Here is a 21,276-nt window from a genome sequence, read left to right on the forward strand (position 1 = left end):
ATTCTGTCTTGGCAATTGCTCTACTTTTCTTGCTAAATCCAGTGTGGAAGTAACATGCACTTTATTGGCTTTCTGACACGTTGTGGAAACTGAGTTGAATTTAAATTGTGTGTTGTGCTACAAAGTCTTTTCTGTGCTGGTAACTGGAGGATGGACAAGAGTTAGTGGAATTTGTGCTCTTTGTGCTGGTGGGCTTGTCAAGTTTTTCCCAGCTGCATCTTAAGCAAATCTTTTTGTTGGTGCTTTGTACTGTGGGAACTGAATTGGTGGCTGCAAGAGTAGGGAACTTACATTGTTTTTCTTCTGTTCTTCCCCTTGTGTACTGGATTTGCAGTCTGCTTGCTCTAATTTTTCTTTTCATTGCATTTCTGTGGTAGGAAAGAATATTCCTGTTTGGATTCTGTAGAAGATTTTGTACTTGAATGACATCAGGTCAGTGCATATGGTAACAGAGAGAGAACCATGACTAATGTCGCATCATGTGGGTCATTTTTCCTTCTAGCCCTTTACAAGTAGTGCAGTGTAGCATAGTATCTGTTTTAACTCACTGGGTGTTGCTGGATAGTTACTGTGGCAAGAATCCCTCTGGAGATGTTCCTTCCCCTGTCTCTGATCAGCCCCAGCTCTGTTTTTCTGACTTGCATGGATGGGCATGTTTGTTGTCAGTACCTGATGCTGGCAGAGGCTGCTTGCTTTCCTCCCCCATGTCAGAGCTTAGAGGTAGTAACTCCTTGCAGTGGGCTGTAGCATGTATGTAAATGGCTTTTTATCAACCTCTTCCATCTGTGTGACATCTCCCACGATAAACGCCCCCATACAGATTGTGTTAGGATGGCTCTTGCAGTTTGATTAAATGCTGCTTGTATATGAATGTCAGTGGATTGTACTGGATTGTTTTTTGCAGGGCCCTCAGCCCTACTTTGCACTTAAGGGAAATGGCTCTGAAGTGCAGACTTCTTAAAATTTTTTTTCACTTAAGGGAAATGACTAGAAATTCAGAGGTAGATAAAATTGAGACAGGTGTAAGAAGAATATTTGTAGACTATTTGTTCTGACTGCAGTGCTGGATACTTTTGGTTTGTTCTTTTCCTGTAGAGAGAGTTAATGAGCATTTTTTTCCTTCACTCGTTACAAAGTTTCAGGGTTGGAAAAATGGAAGCGTCAAAATAATAGGAAAACAACCCATGATATAAAGACAGAGAATTCATAGATGAACTAGAGACAAAATCTGTTATATCTGGATGCTGTACAAGGTGTTCTTCAGAAGGAAGAAGAAAACACAGATTGGGTATTAGTTAAAAGCAGCAAAATGATTGTCATCCCTGTCCCACACACCCTGTCAGTCTGAAGTAAATTCAGTCCTCCTGTTCTACTCTGGTCTGTATTTTCAGAGGTGAAAGGTATGAATGTGTCTTCCTTCAAGATACAGATCTTTGAGGGAGCACACTGTGTACTTCTGACTTGGGAGAGGACAGAAGGAGTGGGGGCCACCTCCTGAGCTTGAATGAGGGAGGCCTTTTCCCAACCCACTGAACTAACTGCTTATGTCTGGCTCAAATGTAAGACATGAGATAAGGAAACTCCTGACGGAGTAACCAAGGGGACAGAACAAATGTTGAACATTAGAAGTAAACAAAGCTAAGACTGCCTAGGAACCTCAGGCTCCTCCAGCATGAGCGCCCAGAGTATCATACATCATGGGGAAGCCTGGCTGCCTGTTGCTGCCTTACAGCAGTTTGTTGCCAAGACTCCTGGAATGAGCAGACTGAGGTGCTGTGTGTCTTGAACTGTGGAAGTCCAGGAAAGCATGGCTGGTGCCTGTGGTGGGTCCTCCCAAATCCCTTGCCACATACTGCAGCAGTTGAAATGACTTCATTGGAGAGCTATCTGGACAGCTGAATTATTTTCTTCTTTTGTCACCTCTGTGGATCTGTGTCAGGAACACTAGAATTTTGTATTGCATCTTACATATTTGTCATTGTTATTAGGGAATGTTGTTATATATAAAATCCATTGAAAAGCATGTGCTGAACCTTCTGTAACATATGTTGGGCTATGAGCTGTCGGTGCAGTTGTGATTGGTGAAGATCCAAGTTTTTGAGCAGTGGTGTCTTGTAGAGATCCAGTGTGGCATAAGAACCTGTATCAATCAGAATAAAACTGGTATATGGATGTGTAGCCCATCCAATTAGATTTAAGGGTATAAAGGATGGTCATAGTGTGATGCCAGACAAGGGTCTGATAGAAGTCTTTAATGTAAGGAGCAGTAGCTGTTTATCTTCAGTTAGCATACTCTGTGTTTATTGGTGGTGTTGGATAATGATACGAGACAGAAGTTCAGTAGTACAAAACCCAGGGTTTTTTCCTTCCTTTGGAAAGGGAATGATCTTGTGGTTAAGAGTCTCTTGTGCCTTGCCAAGAGTTTTGCTGTGTGTCCATGAGCAATCTGCATGTGCTCAGATTTTCCAAGAGAGGCCTCAGATTTTCCTACTTTGTTTCTGTATAATTTTCCAGTTAGGGATTTTTTTGTTTATTTTTTCTCCTCAACACTGCTGCTTATTGAAAGCTTTACTTGAAGCAGCAGATGCCTAGAAATGATCAAATTCAGTGCCAGGCTGGCACTGAATTGAAGCACCCAAGATCTGTAGACATCTCTGGAAATATAGGCCTTAATTTCTCTGTTTGCTGATTCCTGCCCGAGGGATTTTGTGTCCTACCTTCATAAAGTGTTTGAAAGACATGGTAGCAGTGTGCAGTGGCACTGTGTGTTAGAGCAGCATGACAAAGATGCCTTGCATGTGTAGGAGTTGTATTTTCATGGGGGTAGTGTCCTAAAAGTCGTCAAATCAAGAGGGAAACCACATGTGGAAAAGCCTTCCTGACAGCTGGTAAATTAAGAATAATATGGCCATACTCCTGTTGGTAGGCTTCAGTTAATGTTGCCATTTTGCAGGTTTGTCACTGGAGCGCTCAACCAACTCAATTGCCTCACGTGCTCGACTGTGTGAAAGGGAGGAGGAAGTCATGGCTTGTTTTGAGAGAGCGTGTGTTATTGCCCAGGTGTACTTGCAGGAGCTTGAGAAGGTAAGAAGAAATGTGCATAGGGTATGGCCTGGGTGAAATTTCTAGGGGTTTGACGGCAAAAAATGAAAAAATGGAGAAATGTCAAGTGATCATAGCAAGGAGTCTGAGAACAAATTGGAAGAAGTGAGGTGTCTCAGTAAAATCATTTGCAAAACGGCAGTTTAGCTGGTCTCTACCTATTTCTTCTGAGAATGAGGTCTGGAAATAAGTTCTGCCTGTGGTAAAGCACCAAATACTTCGAGATATGCAAGTTATATCTCAAGTTTAGCCCTTACTAAAGAGCAACTATGAACTTTGCAAGGCAAGTGCTGGTGTGAAGGAACTCAAGACATTTTACATAACTGCTATGTAAATGATGCTCAGCAGTGGCTATTGAGATCCCTAATGAGCTGAAAGAAACCTTTTTGGGTCAGCCATAGTGATTTAATTACCTGTGCTTAGCCTTCTCCAAGTGAGCCTTGAGGAATCCAGATCATTAGAACCTAGGTCCTCCATCCCTGGAAGTGGTCAGTGCCAGGGTGGGTGAGGGTCAGAGCTGCCTGATATAGTGGAAGGGTGTCCCTGCCCATGGTAGGGAGGTTGAAGCTAGATGATCTTTTAAGGTCCCTTCCAAACCAAACCATTCAGTGATTAGTAGTAACTAGCTGCTTAGCCAGTGGTTGGTAGGATGGATACTGGGAGCTTTCCACTGAGCCATGCAGGTAATAGGTGCCACTTGCTGGGCACATGCAAACTTTGCCTAGCTGAGGACATACCACATGCTTCCATACCCTTCCTATACCACACATTATGTTTGACATCAGCAGTACTGATTGTTAACAGCATTGTTATCTGTCCTGTAACCTAAAGAAAGGCCTTTGACCTTCTGACCAGATACTTCTGCTCTTCTCAGTAACAAAGGTGTATTTTTGTGTCAGGTCTTGTTTTTAATTGCATTGAAACAAGAAAAAAATGAACTTAGTGCATGTATAAAAATTCATTTAAAATTCATTTAAAAAGCCAACTGAGAAGAGGCCTGCTCTGTTTCTCTGTAGAAAAAGAAATGGAATAGTCTTTACATTGAAATTATTACTGTTCTTCCGTTGTTGAAGGATGAGTTCCTGCCAGTGCTGGATGCTGTAAATTTCTTTTTACTGACAGTTTGGGTCTGCAGAGAAGGAAAAAGGTCTGACCTGTAATTCATTCACTTAAAATCATAGAATCAGTAAGGTTGGAGAAGACCTCTGAATTTACTGAGGACAGCTGTTAATTCAGCACTACCATGTTTGCCACTAAACCATGTTGCCAGGTGCCAACACCACATGGCTTTTTGAACGCTTCCCTGGACAGCTTGTTCCAATGCTGGACCACTCTCTCAGTGAAGAAATTTTTCCGTATGTCACAACTTGAGGCCATTTCCTCTTGTCCTGTCACTTGCTACTTGGAAGGAGACCAACCCCCCACCTCTCTACAACCTTTTTTTGCATAGTTGTCTCTGGACACAGAGACAAAAATGCAGGGGTGATGACAGACACAGGAGAAGTTCATTCTCCAGTCCTAGATGAAAAACCCTGCTTTGGAGAGGCAGCTTTCAGCAATGGAAGCGGCTTGTTACCAGTAAGGAAGCAAAACCAAGGAAGATTTGATAGGACAAATAGAGGAAAGATTAAGATTCTTCCATCAGGAGTCCTGATGGCTTGCTGACTCTTAACAAATATTTATGTTATATTGAACTAGATAAACCTACTCAAACATTGTATTGGTATTTCTGTGCAACATACTGGATCTTTGTAGTTTGTGTGGTATTTCCCAAGCTGTTGGTGTTAATATGCAGCTCTCTGTTTATTTTATTAAAGGTTGGAAATGTTTCAAAACTCATATTGCATGCAGAATATCTCATGGAAGTGATTGTATAATTTATTTTAAAATTGATTTTATAACATTTTTGAATAGCTGATAAATGTTGTTGAAGATATTACTAGCTAGTTCCTACAGTTATCTGTATTCCAAGATATTTCTTTTTTTCCCTCACAGACTTTAAACAACACACATTCAAGGATTATCAAGGGCAGCAATGTGACTTACTCTGAGTTTGAACTTTCCTACTTTCTGGAAGCAGCTCTACAGAGTGCCTACGTGACTCAGTTAAAAAAAGGGTAGGTGGATGCAGGTATTAATAAAATTAGATAATATCACATGTTTTGTCTCAGATGAAGACTAATTTTTTTCATATGTTCTGTTATGACTTTTGGCTGCTGGCTCACCTCAAGTCTCCCCAGTGTCCTTCCCTTTCTTCTTTGTGTCTCTCTATCTTTCTTTAGAGTCTTAAACATCATTTTTCCAGACCTACAAGTAGGTGGGGTAGAACAATATTCTTGTCCTGACTCAGCTTTGCTCCCTGTGGAGACAAGGGAAGTTTGACTGTAGAGAGAGAGTGGAATTTACACTGCTGTGTGCCCTTAAAATTTTCAGCACCTGGCCTAGAGTTCAGTAAAGTCTTCACAGGTAGTTTCATTTATTTATTTGTTTGTTTGTGTAAGGTCTTAAATATGCCAGTCAATGCTCCAAATCTGTGTGTTTTTACTCTGGAGAATGTATGCGGGAATGGTGCTACTCCCAGGGTATTTATTATGCCTCTGAAATACAGCTCCCAATGAACTTCAGAAGGGCAGAAGGAGTTAATATCTACAAGTCTACAGTGAATTTTATGAGCCTACAGTGAAAAACTTCTCAAGATCAGCAGAAAAGATGCTGTGAATGCCCACTTCCAAAGGCCATTGGTGAGGACATGGCGTTCCCTAAACCAGGCCACATCTTCAACATATAATTTACTCTGGTTATCCAACGGAGAGATTTTGTTATGTAGGAGAGTCTCTTCATTGTGTGTAAACAGTACTTGTAAGACTCTGTCCTTCCTTAGTCCTCTTCTTGCACCATATTTTCCTGTTTATTATCAAGGAATCAGATTCTGGGTTTCTCACTACAAACTGTGTTCACAGATATTTAATTTTGTCCTTTTTTTGCCTTTACCCCCAGTGAAAGATACTTTCTCTCATTTTCTTCACTTCTTTTACTGCTGAGTAGAATGGAAAAAAAAGCAAAAAATAAAAAAATAGGGAAGATTGAAAAGAAGAAAACTAGGAAAAAAAATCCCAGCAGAAATCAGTTTAAATCCTTCTGTAGAAAACAGATACTATTTTTTGATTCTGCTGGAGGAGGAGCTTACTTCTTCTTTAGGGCTTTTTTGCTACCTTTTTATCCCCTGAGGATGACTTTAAATGCAACTGTGAATAGCTGCTGTTCTCCAAGCGTGTAGAGCAAAGCTGTATCTGTAAGCATATCCATGAGATGTGCCTTCAGGTAAGCCTTGTTTTTACCTGGTGGCTTCAAAAACACATAGCTCAGATGTTGTAAAATGACCTCTTTAGTTAGGCAAGTATGAGTTTATGCATAAAGCAAAGTATGAACTTGTAAAGCATAGTCTCAGTATCTGCTTGGTATGTGGTTTTCCCAGGTGAGCTGGGGGTTGGCCAGCTGTGGCACAGTATGTGCTTTCCTAACCTTCTGCCCTTCTCTGGGCAAACAAAAAGCTCAGGTCTTGCCAGTCAGCTCATAAACTATGTAGTAAAATAAAATCCCATTTAGAACATATGGCACTGATGTCCTCCAGGCACCTTTCAAATATCAAACTCATGTTCATTTTATTCAGCAACATTGTAAATTCAGTCTTCATCAGTGATGAGTTCATTATATCTAGCAGGATATTTTGGCCATTACTGTGGGCCCTGCGTGCTCCCTTCCCATGTTATTTTAATGATAGCCTTAAGAACAAAAACCAAATCCCAAACAAAAAACTCTACAGGAACACAATTTGAAGCAAAATCCATGTGTGAATTAAGCCATGCTTTGGTTATAAGCTGAATTGCTGCAATAGCAGCAACATGTTCTCTGTAGCTGTCTCCTAATGAAAGAGCAATGGAGCTCCTGCAGCTGGGATGGGAGTGGAATCCCGCGGGCTCCTTACCTCCTGCAGAGCAAGTGAGAAACTCAGCCAGTCTTAGAAAGTCTGCTGGGATAAAAGGAGCCTGGTGGGATGTGGCAACTTGTCTGCCCCCGCAGCTGATACTAATGTGTGGTTTCTGCCACGAGAGGGCATAAGCAGCATTGGTATGTCTATATTATGGAAAGGGGAGGGATATAGGAAGAAGCTTTTTAGGATCTTTCATGAGTATAGTAGATTACTCCACCTGATACTGAACAGCTCAAAGAAATACTTTAGTTCCCCTTATTCTTTCAGTGTGTTCAGGTAGGAAATAAACCTTGGATGATGACTGCTCAAGCTCTCAGGGTATAGGTTCCATCAGGTGGGATGTCCTTCCCCAGTGCTACATGTGTACAAAAGGAATAGTGAGTGTTTTATGTCTCAGCATAAAACAGGCAGAAGAGCTCAGGGATACAAGTGCTGTTGTTATGCTTTTGTTCCTGCTGGCAGGATCAGAAATGCTCTTCTCGGAGTGTTGTCAGGGATGCCCTTTTCTCTTGCAGTGTACAGTGAAAAGAAGACACAAATATAAAAGAAAGGTCCAGTCTCCCCTTTAGGTGTTGAACTGCCAGCTGTAAGAAACAGCAAGTTTTGAAGCTGTAGAAGTCACAGGTGCTTTTAACAAGATGCTATGTAAAAACATTGTGTTGCTGAAGACACATTTCCTGCAGTTGTTTGCGATGCTGGAACCCAAGAAAGTTTTCTTTTGGTCCTCCAGTGAGGAATGTTGGTGCTGTGGATGCAGAACATAGGAAGGCAGATGCTGTCATACTGTAAGAGGCAGCCAGTTGTTTTAAGGTTATTATCTCCACTAGGTTTTGGGTTTTGATTGATTTGTTTTGGTTTTTCTCTGATGCATATATATGAATATTAGGCTCATTTCTTTTTGCCTTTTCTTCTTGCGTCTATGCATGAACAGCTATTTAAGGAGAGGATGTGGTTTGTTAGAAACCTGGGTGAGGTGCAAAGATGGAGAAGGAGATGGGCAGAGGCAGTGATGTGGCTGCTGTTCCTGTGCTCTGGGTACTGCTTTACTCTGGAGAGGTGATGCTGCAAACTACCAAGTAATTATCTCAAGATGGTCTGTTCTATCTGTCAGCAACTGATTGTTTTAGCAGTAAATGAGTAGGGATAAGTACATGATCTGCTGGTGACCATATTGTTGGGGGACTGTCTTTGCAAACCTCTGTATCCTCAGTCCACTCCTTTATTGTCAGTATTTTTCCCAGCAGTTTGCATAGAAAACAGTGTACTTCTTTATTTTCTAGTGTCTTAGAATTTTATGTAGTGTTAAACAAACTGTATGACATAACTCTGATATGACTTCTTGACTGCTTTGATTCATGGGCTGGTAATTAATCTATATTAACATGGTACATGCACAAAACAAATTTTTATGCCAAGCTGGACTGACTGGACTCTAAAGTTGCTCTTTGTCACAGTTTGTGCCCATGGTTGTCTGTGTTCATTTTTATTAGATTAGCTGTAACTGAATCCTGAACTGCTCTTCATCATTTTTTTTTTTCAAATGGTGCTCTGACCACAACTGTGGCTAAAACTAAAACCAAGGCAGTTGAATGATCATGTCCTTTTCCCTCCCTGTTTTTCCTCATTTCTTTTTCTGGCCTCTTAGCAATATAATAGGGGCCTATGGACTCTTCCAACTCATTTCCATGATCTAATGTTCACTTATGATGCCATGGCTTGAGGCAACATTACCTGGGATTTCCAGGTAGTCCTGTATCCAACTCCTGCAGAGGCTCAATATTGTTTAGTCTCTAATCTAAGTAAGATCAAGTGTTTGCACCATCGATTGCCAGAGGCTTTATGACTGCATCCTCATCTAGTCACCTACATAGCAGGTATTTCTGTTCCAAATACATACTTTTCTTTTTGTTAATTTCTAAAGATCCTAATTTTAAAAAAAAATCCCTTCAATTGCACATTTAGTATATGAAGGGCATATATTAATGGAACAGTGAGTTCTTTATTGCTATGAACAGAGCAATTTATATGCTCAAAATGAAATGTGCTCAGATGCTCTCCTGGCTTGGAACAGTAGAGTGGAAAGACAAACTCCTGCGTTTGCAGGCAGGTGTGCTCTGTCTCCTGTCACAGCTCAGTAATGTTTGATAAAGTTCAGAAAACAAAGGCTGCCAAACCAAATCCTCAGTCCTGTAGAATTGGTATTGCTGAGAGCTTAGGGGATGGAGTGGGTGCTCTTTGATACATCCTGACCACACAGGCAGCTGTCTGGGAGGTGGCGAGTGCTGGGTGCTCCTCCTGTGCCACCCATTTTGCACTCCTGCCATCTGTTGAAGGTGTTCCTAAGTATTTGTCATGTGCTGCATGGTTCCAGCCCTGACTACTGACAGATGGGCAGCAATTTGACATTTATTCTTTCATTCACTTCAGTGTGTCTGTACCTTGTTTTTCTTCTCCCCTCCCCTTCCCCCCACCCCAGAGCAAGGTGTTTCTGCCAGAAGACTTAACTTTTTTTATAGCCTTTATGGTCTAAAATGTTGAACTGTAATGTTGCCTTAGTTTTCTAGGAGCAAAACTCTCATTTTAACACATTTGGTAGGTTTTTCTTCTCGGAAGTATGTACCAAATGTTAAATTATTGGGCTTTGCAAGTGGTCACTAGTCTTCTTACTGATGTTGGTCAATACAATTCATTGGCACTTTATTAAGACAAATATCATTATGCTAACAAGAGACCTAAATAAAAGCATTTTTGAAAATGCTGTAGAAGTGTTATACTCCGTAACTCTTCTGTCCAGCCTCCTAAGGAGACCATGGAAGAACAGAAAATACTGGTAGTTTTCAGTAATCAGGAAGAGTAGTTGGGCTGCTGAATTGTGTTTTGATGGGGGAATTTATTAATTTTTTCTATCTGATAGTAAATACCATGTAAACAGTTCTGTTGGATTTGGTCACTACTTGTGCATAAGGTCCAGAACTGCTTCTGCATGGGTATATTCTGTTCTAGAACCACAAAAATGCTCCTGCTGTCTTGGCCCTGTCATTGGAGTGCTTGCTGAAGTATTTAGGTCCAACTTAAAAAAACATTCTTGACCTTTTTTCCTCTTGATAAAATCAAAGCACATTTTTTACTTTGGAGAAAGTGGAAGGAAAAAAGACAGCATCTGACTTTTCTCTACAAGTCTTCAGCTTTTTTGCTCTTGTCTTACATTTTTGCCTGCCTGTACAGTGCCTTTGATTAGACAGTCTACAGATTACCTCACAATTTGAAACTGAGATGGGTATTGCTTGGAAGTAAGGCCATATGCATTTGCATTCTGTGCCATGGTGACTACAAGCTTTAGGGTGGCATTTTATGTAGCCAATATTCATGGTAAACGTGATGACATTTTTATCTATGCACCTCCAAAATAATTACCTTTTTTTTTTGTTGTTGTTGTTGTCATCAAATGTTTGCTGTTGATTCTGGAGTGCAAGAAGGTTTGCAGTGCATGCAAGCAGGCACAAGTGCAGTTTGTACTGCTTACCTTCAAAATTTAATCAGTTTGACAGAAAAGGTTTTTATGGCTTTGTTTATAAATGAAATTTAGCTTTCGTCTGCACAGAAAATTCTCCTGGATAAGCTGAAGTGACAGTTAATGTACCAATACAACTGCTTATTTTGTCTTGTACAACATTGCTTCTTTTCTGCTAGCTTGTATGTTTTTGGGTAGCTTTGACCCTGCAATGAATGTGCATTGAACCATTTTGCAGTTACTGTGGTGGTGGGGCCATGTCCTTAGCCTTGAACAGCTGATAGGCTGCCAGTGTGTTAACTGATATGTACGGTGTTTAATCTTTCCTCTGCATCTCTCTGAGTGCACAGCCACGATTAAGATAGCATTTGGCAACTAGTCAGCTTTAATTGCTCATGGTGTATGCAGAATAATATGATTTTTTTTTTGAATTAGGTTTTTTTTTAGTCTAACCCTTTTACTGTGGGTTAAGCTGTGCTTGCAGATAGTTACTACAACTTAGCTGCCTGATAATTAACTGTTTAAACCACTGTAATTTCATCATGTGCCTGGACCATCAGACACAAAGCGTTTAAGCACCACCTAAAAGAAATCGTCATTTAAAAGCGTCATGTAAGCTCAATATAATTCAAACAAGTACAATCTGTGTGTATGAAGAGGAGATGTGGATGCTTCTAAGGAGCGGCATCTGCTTTATAAATACGAGCTATGAAAGGCTTCCAAATGTCCCCTCTGTTCATCAAATGTGAATGTGATCTTCTCTTAGGAAGCCATCTGGAGTAGGCAATGCTACAGTCACTGCCTTGCTCTGTGCCATTGTCCTGTCTGTGCCTCTGAGTGACTTGTCTCGCTACTGCACACTCAGTGTTAGTGATTGTTTCAGGAGTTGGTTGAACTTCAGGTGTGTTGCTGAGCTTTGGCACATCATAAAAATATTCCGTCTCCAGTGTGCTGATTTTGGGGGTTTCTCATTATTTTTTTTTTCTGTCTTCCCCATAGAAATATTGTGAAAGGAATGAGGAGTCTGCGAGAAATACTACGGACTGTAGAAACAAAAGCTACTCAGACCTTCAAAATGGTAAGGGAATGGGAGATTGGAGGGTGGGGCAGTCTGGCATGTAGGACTTCTCTTAATTGACCAGTGCTGTAGCACAAAAATGTATTTGTCCTCACTTGATTGATTGCTGGCTTTATTTTTTTTATTCCTTTTTTTTCTTTTTTCAACTTTTGGAAGTGATGTGTCAAGTGATCCCCTTAATTCAAAGACCTGCTCAATTGAAACCTTCAGGCTTTTGGACCTGGGCATATGGGTTACTTTTGTTTGGTTTGTGTTTTGTTTTTTGTTTGTTTTGCTTTCTTGGTTTCAGTGAATTTTCTAGCCCTAGTAGAAACAGAGATATTATTAGTTTGACCATGCAGTCCTCAGGTGAAGCTGTCTTGTTTTTGTTCTCAGTTTCAGTGTGCATGCACACCTTTCTGCATTTGCATGTGAAGCATTAAGTACTTCTGTCTCTTGCAACAAGCAGTGCTTTTTTAGACTGACATCTTTCTTTGTTCCTTCTGTAAAAACCTTCTTCAATACAGTACAGAGTGATTTTAATTGTTTTAAATTTTTCTTTCTGGTGTTGGCATTCTGCATCTTTGCATCATTTTATCCTGAATGTCTCAGGTAAAGAAATATTTATGTGCTTGTTTAACTTCTTAGACCTTTAGCTGGTTCTTCCCTGGAGAAATCTTGTCCTGAAGTTACTCAGGAGGTGACAAGGTCAACAGCTTGCAGAATAACAGTCTTGGGAATGAAAGCTTTGCAGCCCTAAAAGCATTGATACTCTAACAGCTAAACTTGTACTTGATTCTGCTTTGTGTTTTTTGTCATTCCAGAGAACTTGGGCAGGGGAGGTGGGCATGGGTTTGTATACTGTTTTTGAGAATACAGATGCATGTGGAAGCTTGTCCAGCAAATTAGAAGAGATGACTTAAATAATTGTCCACTCAAATGGTTGCATCCTTTTCCAAACAGAGATCAGGGTTCAGCAGTATTTTTGTGCTCGCTTGTTTTATCATTTTGCCAAAATGAGTCTGACCATCTGCTGCTCCTAGACTGTGACAGAACGTGGCTCGATTGCTCCTGTCCCTGTGCAACTGGGGACAGCTGTACAACGCCCCTGGGGGATTGATTTGTCCCTTAGGGACACTCTCAAGGTGTTCATTCAATAGTTTTTCCTGAGATTTAGAAATTGCATTTTCATTTTCTTATTTATTTTTAAAAAGACGTCAAGAGGGCAAAAGGAGGATTGTGCTTAATTAAACAAGTTTTTCAAGCATGAAAGTAAAACACATGATTTTTTTTTTTCCTCTAATTTGTGGGATCGCAGTGTTCTTCAAGCATAATGATGCTTTTTTTAGCCAAAGGCAGTAATAACATAAATCACAGTCTTGGCCTTTTCTGGTTTGTTTGGTCTTATTCAAAACAAGAGTGAAGCTAATTTACTCAGCTACTGTACTGTATGTTAAAATTAAAGACACTCTAAGTATTTGTTGCTTGCCTTCTGAATGGCTTACCACAAACTGTACTCCTACTTCTGTGTGAACCAGTAGAGATCTTTGTATTGCTGGCAAATTATTTTCCCTCCACTCTAAGACTGTAGGAAAAAAATAGAGGAGAGTTGACTCCTCAGGGAAAACTGACTAAATAATTACACACTGAGATGATAAAATGATACTGGCTAATGTTGCAGGGCCCTAGGCCATTTTGCTCATAGTTACTTGCTATAAAAAGCATAGGAAATCTTAGTTAGAAACAGAGCTTTCTGTAACTTGTCAGTAGCAAGGCAGGGAAGGTCTTAGGGTTTCCAGGGAGTTGCACGTGGTGACATTTTTTTGAGACACCATTGTACACTCAGACCACTGCCATCAATGAAGTCTCCTTTTATGATGTTTAAGACATGGTACTGTGGTTGCATTTTAGACTAATTCAGTGAATTCATGTGTGATGAGGGAGGTGAAAAACAGGAGCCTTGCATCAAAACAAGTTATTTTGCTGTAGTCGGTAATAGGAACTTTAACCTAAGTGTGGCTTATTTGATCCCGTAGATTTTGGGGTATGACATCTATAACATGTGTCCCGATATTTAAAAGAAAATTACTGTTGGTGGGCTCATAACACATCTCTAAGTGTACATTTCATGTAAAATACATATCCAGTAGTCAGAGAAATTGCAAAATACTGTTTGCATGTATTAGAACAGAAGGGCTGAAGTTTCAGCCCACCCTCTGTTTTGTGCAGGATTTGCTTTACAGCATAGAGTGGTGTGCTGCTTAGAATTCACGGAGGACACCATGCATTGTGATGCCTCTGAGCTTGTTTGCAGGCTCATATATGTACAGTGCAAGAAATTAGAGATTTGATGGGTATCAGGCAAGGGTAAATGCCAAAGATACTGTAGCTAAGTGGAGTTAACTTGCCTCCTTTTGGGCCCAGCTTGCCAGCTGTGCATATGAAGCGGAAAGCAACTCTTGAAGGGTCTTTGGCTGCTTGATGGTAAAAAAAGTACATGTGCTGTTGCTGTCCCACTATAAAGTTCCTAAACATCTTCTCTCCTCCCTCCTTTACTGCAACAGGAAGAGAGAAGCAGTACCAAGATGAAGCTATGAGTCTATAAGGGAGAGTGACATTAACAGATAAAAGGTTGATCTTTTAAAGCTAACACAAAAGTTGCCTCTGGTCTTGAGACTTGCATACAAAATTCTGAGGCTGAGAACACAGTGTCATGTCCTCCTGCTCCTATATAGTAACTACTGTGAGATTGTCTCAGCAGTCCATGTGGCAATCAGTTATCCTTGTTCACCAAAGCATCCCTTGCTGTCAGGCCTTTTTGATAACTTTTTTCCTAGAGCATTGTAACAAGACCATGTAAATGCAGAAGTTTGGTCTTTTCTCAGGAGGGAAGAAATTGACCCTTTTGTAGACCTTAGCAGCTGATTTTGCTAGTCCAGCTTTCTGAAGAGTGGTGCTGTCACACTGGTACATCTCCTTCCCAAGGTGGAACATGGTGAGGGGTGAATCTTGTGTTGAGAAGGTTTCACTGATATGTCTTTTTCTGTACTGATCTCTAGACTGCAGCCAAACAGTTAGCTCAAGTACTTCTCCATTCCCTCAGTGAAGACTGTTACTGGAGCCCTTTATCTGATCCACTTCCTGAGTTCATGAACAAGGAATATCAGTCTTATGTTAGCAATCTTCTTTGTCGGAGGCCTGAGCTGTACTCAGAAGAGAAGTAAGTGTTCATTTTTATTTCAGTTTATTGGAAGGAGGAAGGAGTGTATTTGAACACTCTTCAGTACTACTAATTATGTCACTGATTCATGTAGTAGTTTTGTGCCTTCTTGTTTTTCAACTTCCCACTAAAAAGTCTGCTGAAAAAATAAAACATTAAACTTTGAGTGGTTCCCCCGCCCCAGCCCAGGAAGAAGCAAGTCCAGCCAAAGGGCTGTCTTTGTTATGAAATTGAAATAATCTATTTAGGGCTCAGCATAGCTCACCTAAGATATATTGCAGAGCTTTTAATTGTGTGAACCTGCAAAGACAGTATTGCCTAGCAAATGAATTATGCATGAGATGTTTCAAGTTACTGCTTCTCTTGTGAAATGAGAAAGAGGCTGGTAGGATAACTCTTGATCTTCCTTAGAAAAATGTGTTCTGTCTTTCAGTGTGTACTGCCCTCAAGACAATGTAGAAGAGGCTCTTCTCCTCCTCCTAATCAGTGAATCCATGGTAAGCCAAAAATGAGTTTGTAGTATTAATAGTGCAAAGGGATATCTAGCATTTCCATGTCTCCTGGTCGGTTTTGTTTACAGAATCTTCCCTATATAAACAGAAGCAAAAGTTCAGATGCTGAGTGGAAAATGCTATCTATTCTTTTATTAGTGGCACCACTTTAAAAAAGTGGAATTTCAGTGAAGAGTTTTGGGAATTGTCAAGAAGAGACATTGATTGCATTCACCATAGCTGTATGCAGGTTCTGACATCCAGATACATTGTCAGTGGACAGATGTTTCCATTCATAATATCTGTGTGGATTTATGGATCAAGAATGAGAGGCCAGGCATGATGGTGGTACCTGCTGTTTGGAATTGCAGGATGCAGTACTCTGCTTTCATGCCTTAGTCTGCAGTCGTTGGTTTTTTCAGTCTGGAGTGATCTGTGACAGTTTCGGATGCAGTGATACAGGAAATCTTGTGACATGCAGAAACATTCATAATAAGCTGCAGTGAAATAATTAGATTTCTTCTATTTATAATGTTGGGGGCTTTAAAAAAATCCATCTAAGAGGCAGGCAGAAAATTGTAAGAAAAATAACTGTATGGTGACCTTCAGTAATTTTCATGTTCTGAGAAGATGCAAATGCACAGAAAACATGTAAGAAATGTTTTCTGAAAATGTGTAAATAATGTCTACTTTGCTTTAAATACAGGGTGGTCACTTGTACCTCAAAGTGAGATTCTGGAACATCAACAACCTTCTTAGAAAATTTTTAATAACTTTCAGACAAATTGAAAAAAGATACCGTGGAAACGTTGATTTTTGCTTCCTTCAGTTTTTCTTGTCTGGTTCTTCTGGCACAAGTTCTTTCCCTTTCCCACAAAGTTCTTCAGAAGAGGGCAATTTAATATTGTCTGCTTTCAAAATTTAGGGAAAAATTGAAGTGGTGGAACCACCACAAAATATTAAATTGACTTCAAAATCATGTGCATCTGAGTGTTGCTCTGTGCTTTTCAGTGCTTTCTAGATTAAACCTCTTCAGCACATCTGCTTTGTGTTTTCAAGGATTTTTCTGTAGTCAGAAGGGCTTTTCATAATTAGAAGTGGAGACTACAGGAGTGAGGGCTTGTAGGATATCATGTGCACTTCTGTTAAAATCAGAAGTACTCATGTCAGTGGGGCTTGTTGGGGCTGATCCAAGCAGGAGGAGGATTGGGGTCTGGAGCAGTGACAAAACTGGCTGCTCCAGCCTTTCTGGGATTGGACTTGCTGTTAGAGAGGCCACGTGGGACCTCCAACTCCACAATCTTGTTCTGCTGATCAGGAAAAAGTTATCCCTATCTAATAGCCTGTAAAATGGTGAACTAACTGATCCTGTAGCTAAGTTATGGATGAAGTAGTGTGAAAATGGTATTGGTAGAAACAGAACTGCTGTGCTGAGTTCCAGGTTAAATAAGTAAGCTTGGTGTATGCTTAAATGCTGCTTCTGATATATAGGAACTTCCTGGAGGAAGATGCAAGGCACTTTGATTTGCTACATATAAAACAAACAAAAGAAGCTCTTTTAGCAGAGCACTGTAGGAGCCACGTAGCTGTATTTCTGATTTTGAGGAAATGAAACATCTGAACCTTCATCTTGTATCAGCCTTGCCACGAGTTTGTTCTAACTAAAATTCAGGACAAGTGTATAGAAATACACTTAGGAATCACATGAATGTTCTTCCTAAGTGAAGGCACAGAGGGAGCAATCTAATTCTTACATATGTTTGTAATCCATAAATACTTTCCTGTACATTTTTATTATGGCACTTAGAAGGGGAAATTTAGTTTAACTTACAACATGACATGTTTCCCTAACAGCATTGCTCTAGGCTAGTGAGTTTTATCATGTACAGGTTTGTTGTTTGTTTGAAGTTTCGGTTTTTAGTTTTGTGTATTTTTTTTTCTTTAAAAAAATAACTTAGAGAAGCTCATGAAATGGGCTAATGGAAAGCAAATTTGTAATTGAGGTCTCTCCCTAATGATACAATGTTAACAACTGAATAAAACATACTTTACTTCCTGGAGACAATGCCAATGGTAAGTGTTTCTGTAGGCTAGTGAGCAACATGGTTGGTGTTCCCAGATTTTAGCTGGATTAGGTGTTCTTCTAGTATTTACAATTGTGAACCCCCTTAAAATGAAGCAGACGTAAGCAATTACATTGGCTTCTCTGATGCTTCAGTCTGTCAGAGCAAAACTGACCAGAAGGGTGCTACTTGTTTCTGATTTTTAAAGAGACAAAAGCAATCAGGCCATTGTAACTCTCTTACAGGACTGTAAAGCCAAACGGCTTCTTTGTGTACCTGTTCCTGACTCCTACCACTCTAAAATTACCTTGAAGAGGGACAGAATTAGGGGAAGGAGACATAGAAAAGAATTTCAGCTTGTGGAGGGGACACAGAGTAGAGACTAACTGGGGAGGAGCATAAATCATCAGAGAACCTCAAAGTAAATATTTGCTGAAAAGGGGATGTGGTACTTTTTCAAGAAGTATACACCTGGAACACCTTTGCTGCCGAAATCAACTTTGTTTTTATATTTGACTTGCCTTCCTAAAGTGAAGCTGACATCTGCTTTGCCAGGATCTGTGTGACTTCCAAGAAGATGTTATGGGGGAGTAGAATTGTTCCTGTGAAGGAGAGAGCAAGAAATTGCCTGGAGATTCTTGAAAGCCAGAGCCTATTTCTCACCGAACCTTCCCTGGCTCTTAAAAGTGGACAGTTCTGGCTTGTGGTTACTTATCCCTTTCCCTTGCATTGCAAGGGACTCAGTTTGCATATTCTGGGGACATGAAATGAGAATATATTTGAAAGGGGCAATTAACAGTTCCTTCACTATTTCACTCTGCCGTTGAGCCTAAGAATGTAAAAGGTTTTCAAATGGCTAAATAACATGGTATCCTCTTTCATGGCTCTGAAGATGCTTCTGTGGATATATTAACACTTTCAGTGAAAGCTTGTAGCCTGCTTTGCCCTGGCATCTTATGAATTGCCTCCTGTGTTCTTTATGTCCTCTTAAAAATGGGAACCTATTTTCATAAGCTGAGGTATCTCAGTAAACAATGAAAAGAATCCTGGTTGTTGAGCTTGGCAAATGTTCCTTCTCTGTGCCAGCTGTTATTTAGTCACAGCCTTTGGCTGTAGAGTTCTCATGAAGGAATCTAGTGAAACAAATCAGGCAGCCTGAAGATTGCCACAGTCAAAGCTGTTTTTATGGGTGTTTGTGGCCTCCTGGCTACTCTATCATTCCTTTTGTATTGCCTAAGTTATGGTATGGATGGGCTGTGTTTCTGAGAGGACAAAAATGCTCTCCTTCAGACCAAGGAGGCCAGTTGGTGACAGCCTTTACAAGCTCAGGCTGTGGCAGAATGATGTGTTCCTATCACATGTTGGAGAAACATGGCCTTGCCTATTTTTAAACCACTAGTCCTCTCTTTTACTTCATTTAACCCATCTAAACCAGTGACAATGATTGTGAGGAGAACTGAAGACATATTGTCACTTGCTGCAGTGTGATTTTTCTGCTTCACCTACCAATGGGAACAGGACTGGTTCTGCCATCAGGGACTTCGGTGCTTTGAGCTGCAGGGTGTAGACAGAGGAGGTTTGGCATGACTAACCCTTAGCTGCGTTTTTGTTTATTTTAATAGCTTTTCTCAAGAGTGTGCAGAGTTGACTGCATTGCCCTTAAAGTTAGCCAGAAGCTTCTCAGAGCCGGGAATGGAACACTTAGTATTACTTTTTGTGTTTACTTTTGAGGTTTAAAAAAAGAAGAAAGAAAAGGTTCTTTGTTTGCATTTAGAAACCTTCCTTTCTTGAATCTGAGGTCCAACATAGTCTGAAATGCCTTTATTCAGTGCTGGCAATGCTGGCTCTTACAGCTGGGGCTTTTGGCTGATGTGGTCCGCCAGACAAACCAGGTAACATGGTTTATTTTTTTTGGCTCTGTATTCATTCATACTGGAAATAAAGCTCCTCATATCCAAAACTAATAAATTCTGTGCCTGTGTAACAAAGATTAGAAATGTCATCCACATCTTATCTCTGATTTGAATCCCTAAAGGCGATTTGACCTTGGAGGGCCTGAGAGCATGAAACAGATGGTGAGGGGGAAGGAAGATACTGGGACTTGTCCTGTTCTTTTTACTGGTGAGAACAAACTCCTGGCTGAGAGCACGCCTTTAACAAAATAACATTAAACCCATGTATTTTTAAACAGAGAAATAAATAAAACCTGTTAGCTCTTCAGTTCCTTGTTTTATAAATTAATGCTGTCCAACAAATGGATTGGTCTTGTTGCTTTTGTAGGTTGGTTTTTCCTTTTTCCCTTTTTTTAATGGCACCAAGCCCAGTGATGATACAACAGCTGGATGGCCATCATGACTATTTTTCTGAGGGTCATTGGACTGTGGCAGCTGAGAGAGACAACTGGGGGCAAGGTTGCCTGCTCTCTTGGTTCCTGCCAAATCACAGTTGTGCATTTACAGTAGCAAATCTGGCTGTCTCTTAACTGGTTTGCAAGGCAAAACTATTTGGTGTTTGGGACCTGCAAAGATGGACTGCAGAATGTTTCTAGTGGGAAATACACTGGCTCTGCTAATTACCTCTTGACTAAATGGTTCTAATATGATTTGCTAGAGAACAGGGTATGAAAGCTTTTTTTCTTCTGCTTTGCAGTAGTAAGTTTTGTTTCCAAACTTGCAAGGAGGATGTAAATTCTTGGAAGATAGCTTTCTAAATCCAGATAACTGTTAGCAAATGGATGACTTGTTACCCAAGATAATATCCATAAACAAATTTGCTTACTTTCTGCTTCTCTATCGTCCCTTTCTGTAAGGTTGTTTGGCTGTTTTGGATGGGGGTGTATGTCTGTCTTGCTTTCAGTGATGTTTCCAGAACTAGTTCTGCTACAGTACAAGGTGTTAGAATGCACCTGAAATATGTAATATATATCTATGAAGTCATAGCTAATAGGCAATTATAAGAGGCTGTTTTGATGAATTGATATCTGAATTGGGCACCAGTAACTTGTGGTCTGCTGCTTACCAGAAATGAGACAGATGCCATGTGGTTCACGAGGGAGTAAGTTTTTGTTTGCTGTGCTTTTGGTCTGAAGTGGAATGAGTTGTAGCGTCTCTCTGAGAGATGTTTTGTGAGTTCCTGGGGCATGCTTTGTCCTCCCTGTTCTACCCACATGCCATTTTCACAGCAGCTGTGCAGTCAACCCTTAATATTTTCTTTGTGTATGTTAGTGAGGGAAACCTTCAGGTGCTGTGTAGAGATGATCAATAACTTAGGCAAAAAGTATGTAGCCTCTTGCATTGAACAGGTTCTTGCCATTGTGAAGATTTAATTTATTTTGTTGGCAGTACTGGCAAAACAGCCAGAAAAAAGACCCAAAGGATACAGGCTAAATATTCCCCAGCTCTTAGCAGAAAAGGCATCAATTGCATGATTTTAAAGGCCTGTTGTCAATCTTGCACACACGGCATTTGTTTTTCTCTCTTAATGGTAGTATTGAATCACACCAATTACATTATTACAGTACACTGTGTAAAACATGCTGCTGTTCTGTATAGATGGGTTGCAGTGGATCTGGCAATTATGTCTATTATGAAAAGACACAAGTTGAACATTCGAATGCCCATGAATTAGGGGGCAGGCAGCAGGCACTCATTAAAGATTTTAATTGCTTTCTTTTTCTTCTTTGGAAAAAAGCAGGGGATGCCATGTTTCAAAGTGAGCAATTAAAGGATACTTCATAGCTAATTGCTGTGAGAAGGGGCTGCTCCATGGAATATACTCCATTGTAATTCATATGATTACTTGACATTTTATTAAGAAACACATCTTTGTACTGTGGTAAATT

The 21,276-nt window shown here is 40.3% G+C and overlaps 1 protein-coding gene across 3 annotated transcripts in view; it reads left to right on the plus strand.

Moving 5' to 3' along the window:
* Window positions 1–21,276, plus strand: part of TTC7A (tetratricopeptide repeat domain 7A) — a 168,203-nt gene that overhangs the window by 18,293 nt on the left and 128,634 nt on the right. For 2 of the 3 annotated variants that reach the window (XM_059841216.1, XM_059841217.1), the window contains exons 4-8: window positions 2,954–3,084; window positions 5,098–5,219; window positions 11,604–11,682; window positions 14,721–14,881; window positions 15,315–15,378. In XM_059841216.1, the coding sequence (XP_059697199.1) occupies window positions 2,954–3,084; window positions 5,098–5,219; window positions 11,604–11,682; window positions 14,721–14,881; window positions 15,315–15,378 (557 nt within the window). The remainder of the gene's footprint in view (window positions 1–2,953; window positions 3,085–5,097; window positions 5,220–11,603; window positions 11,683–14,720; window positions 14,882–15,314; window positions 15,379–21,276) is intronic. The other variant, XM_059841218.1, reaches the window with a different exon arrangement.

Source organism: Haemorhous mexicanus, chromosome 3 (assembly GCF_027477595.1).
Source record: "Haemorhous mexicanus isolate bHaeMex1 chromosome 3, bHaeMex1.pri, whole genome shotgun sequence".
NCBI classification, from domain to species: Eukaryota; Metazoa; Chordata; class Aves; order Passeriformes; family Fringillidae; genus Haemorhous; species Haemorhous mexicanus.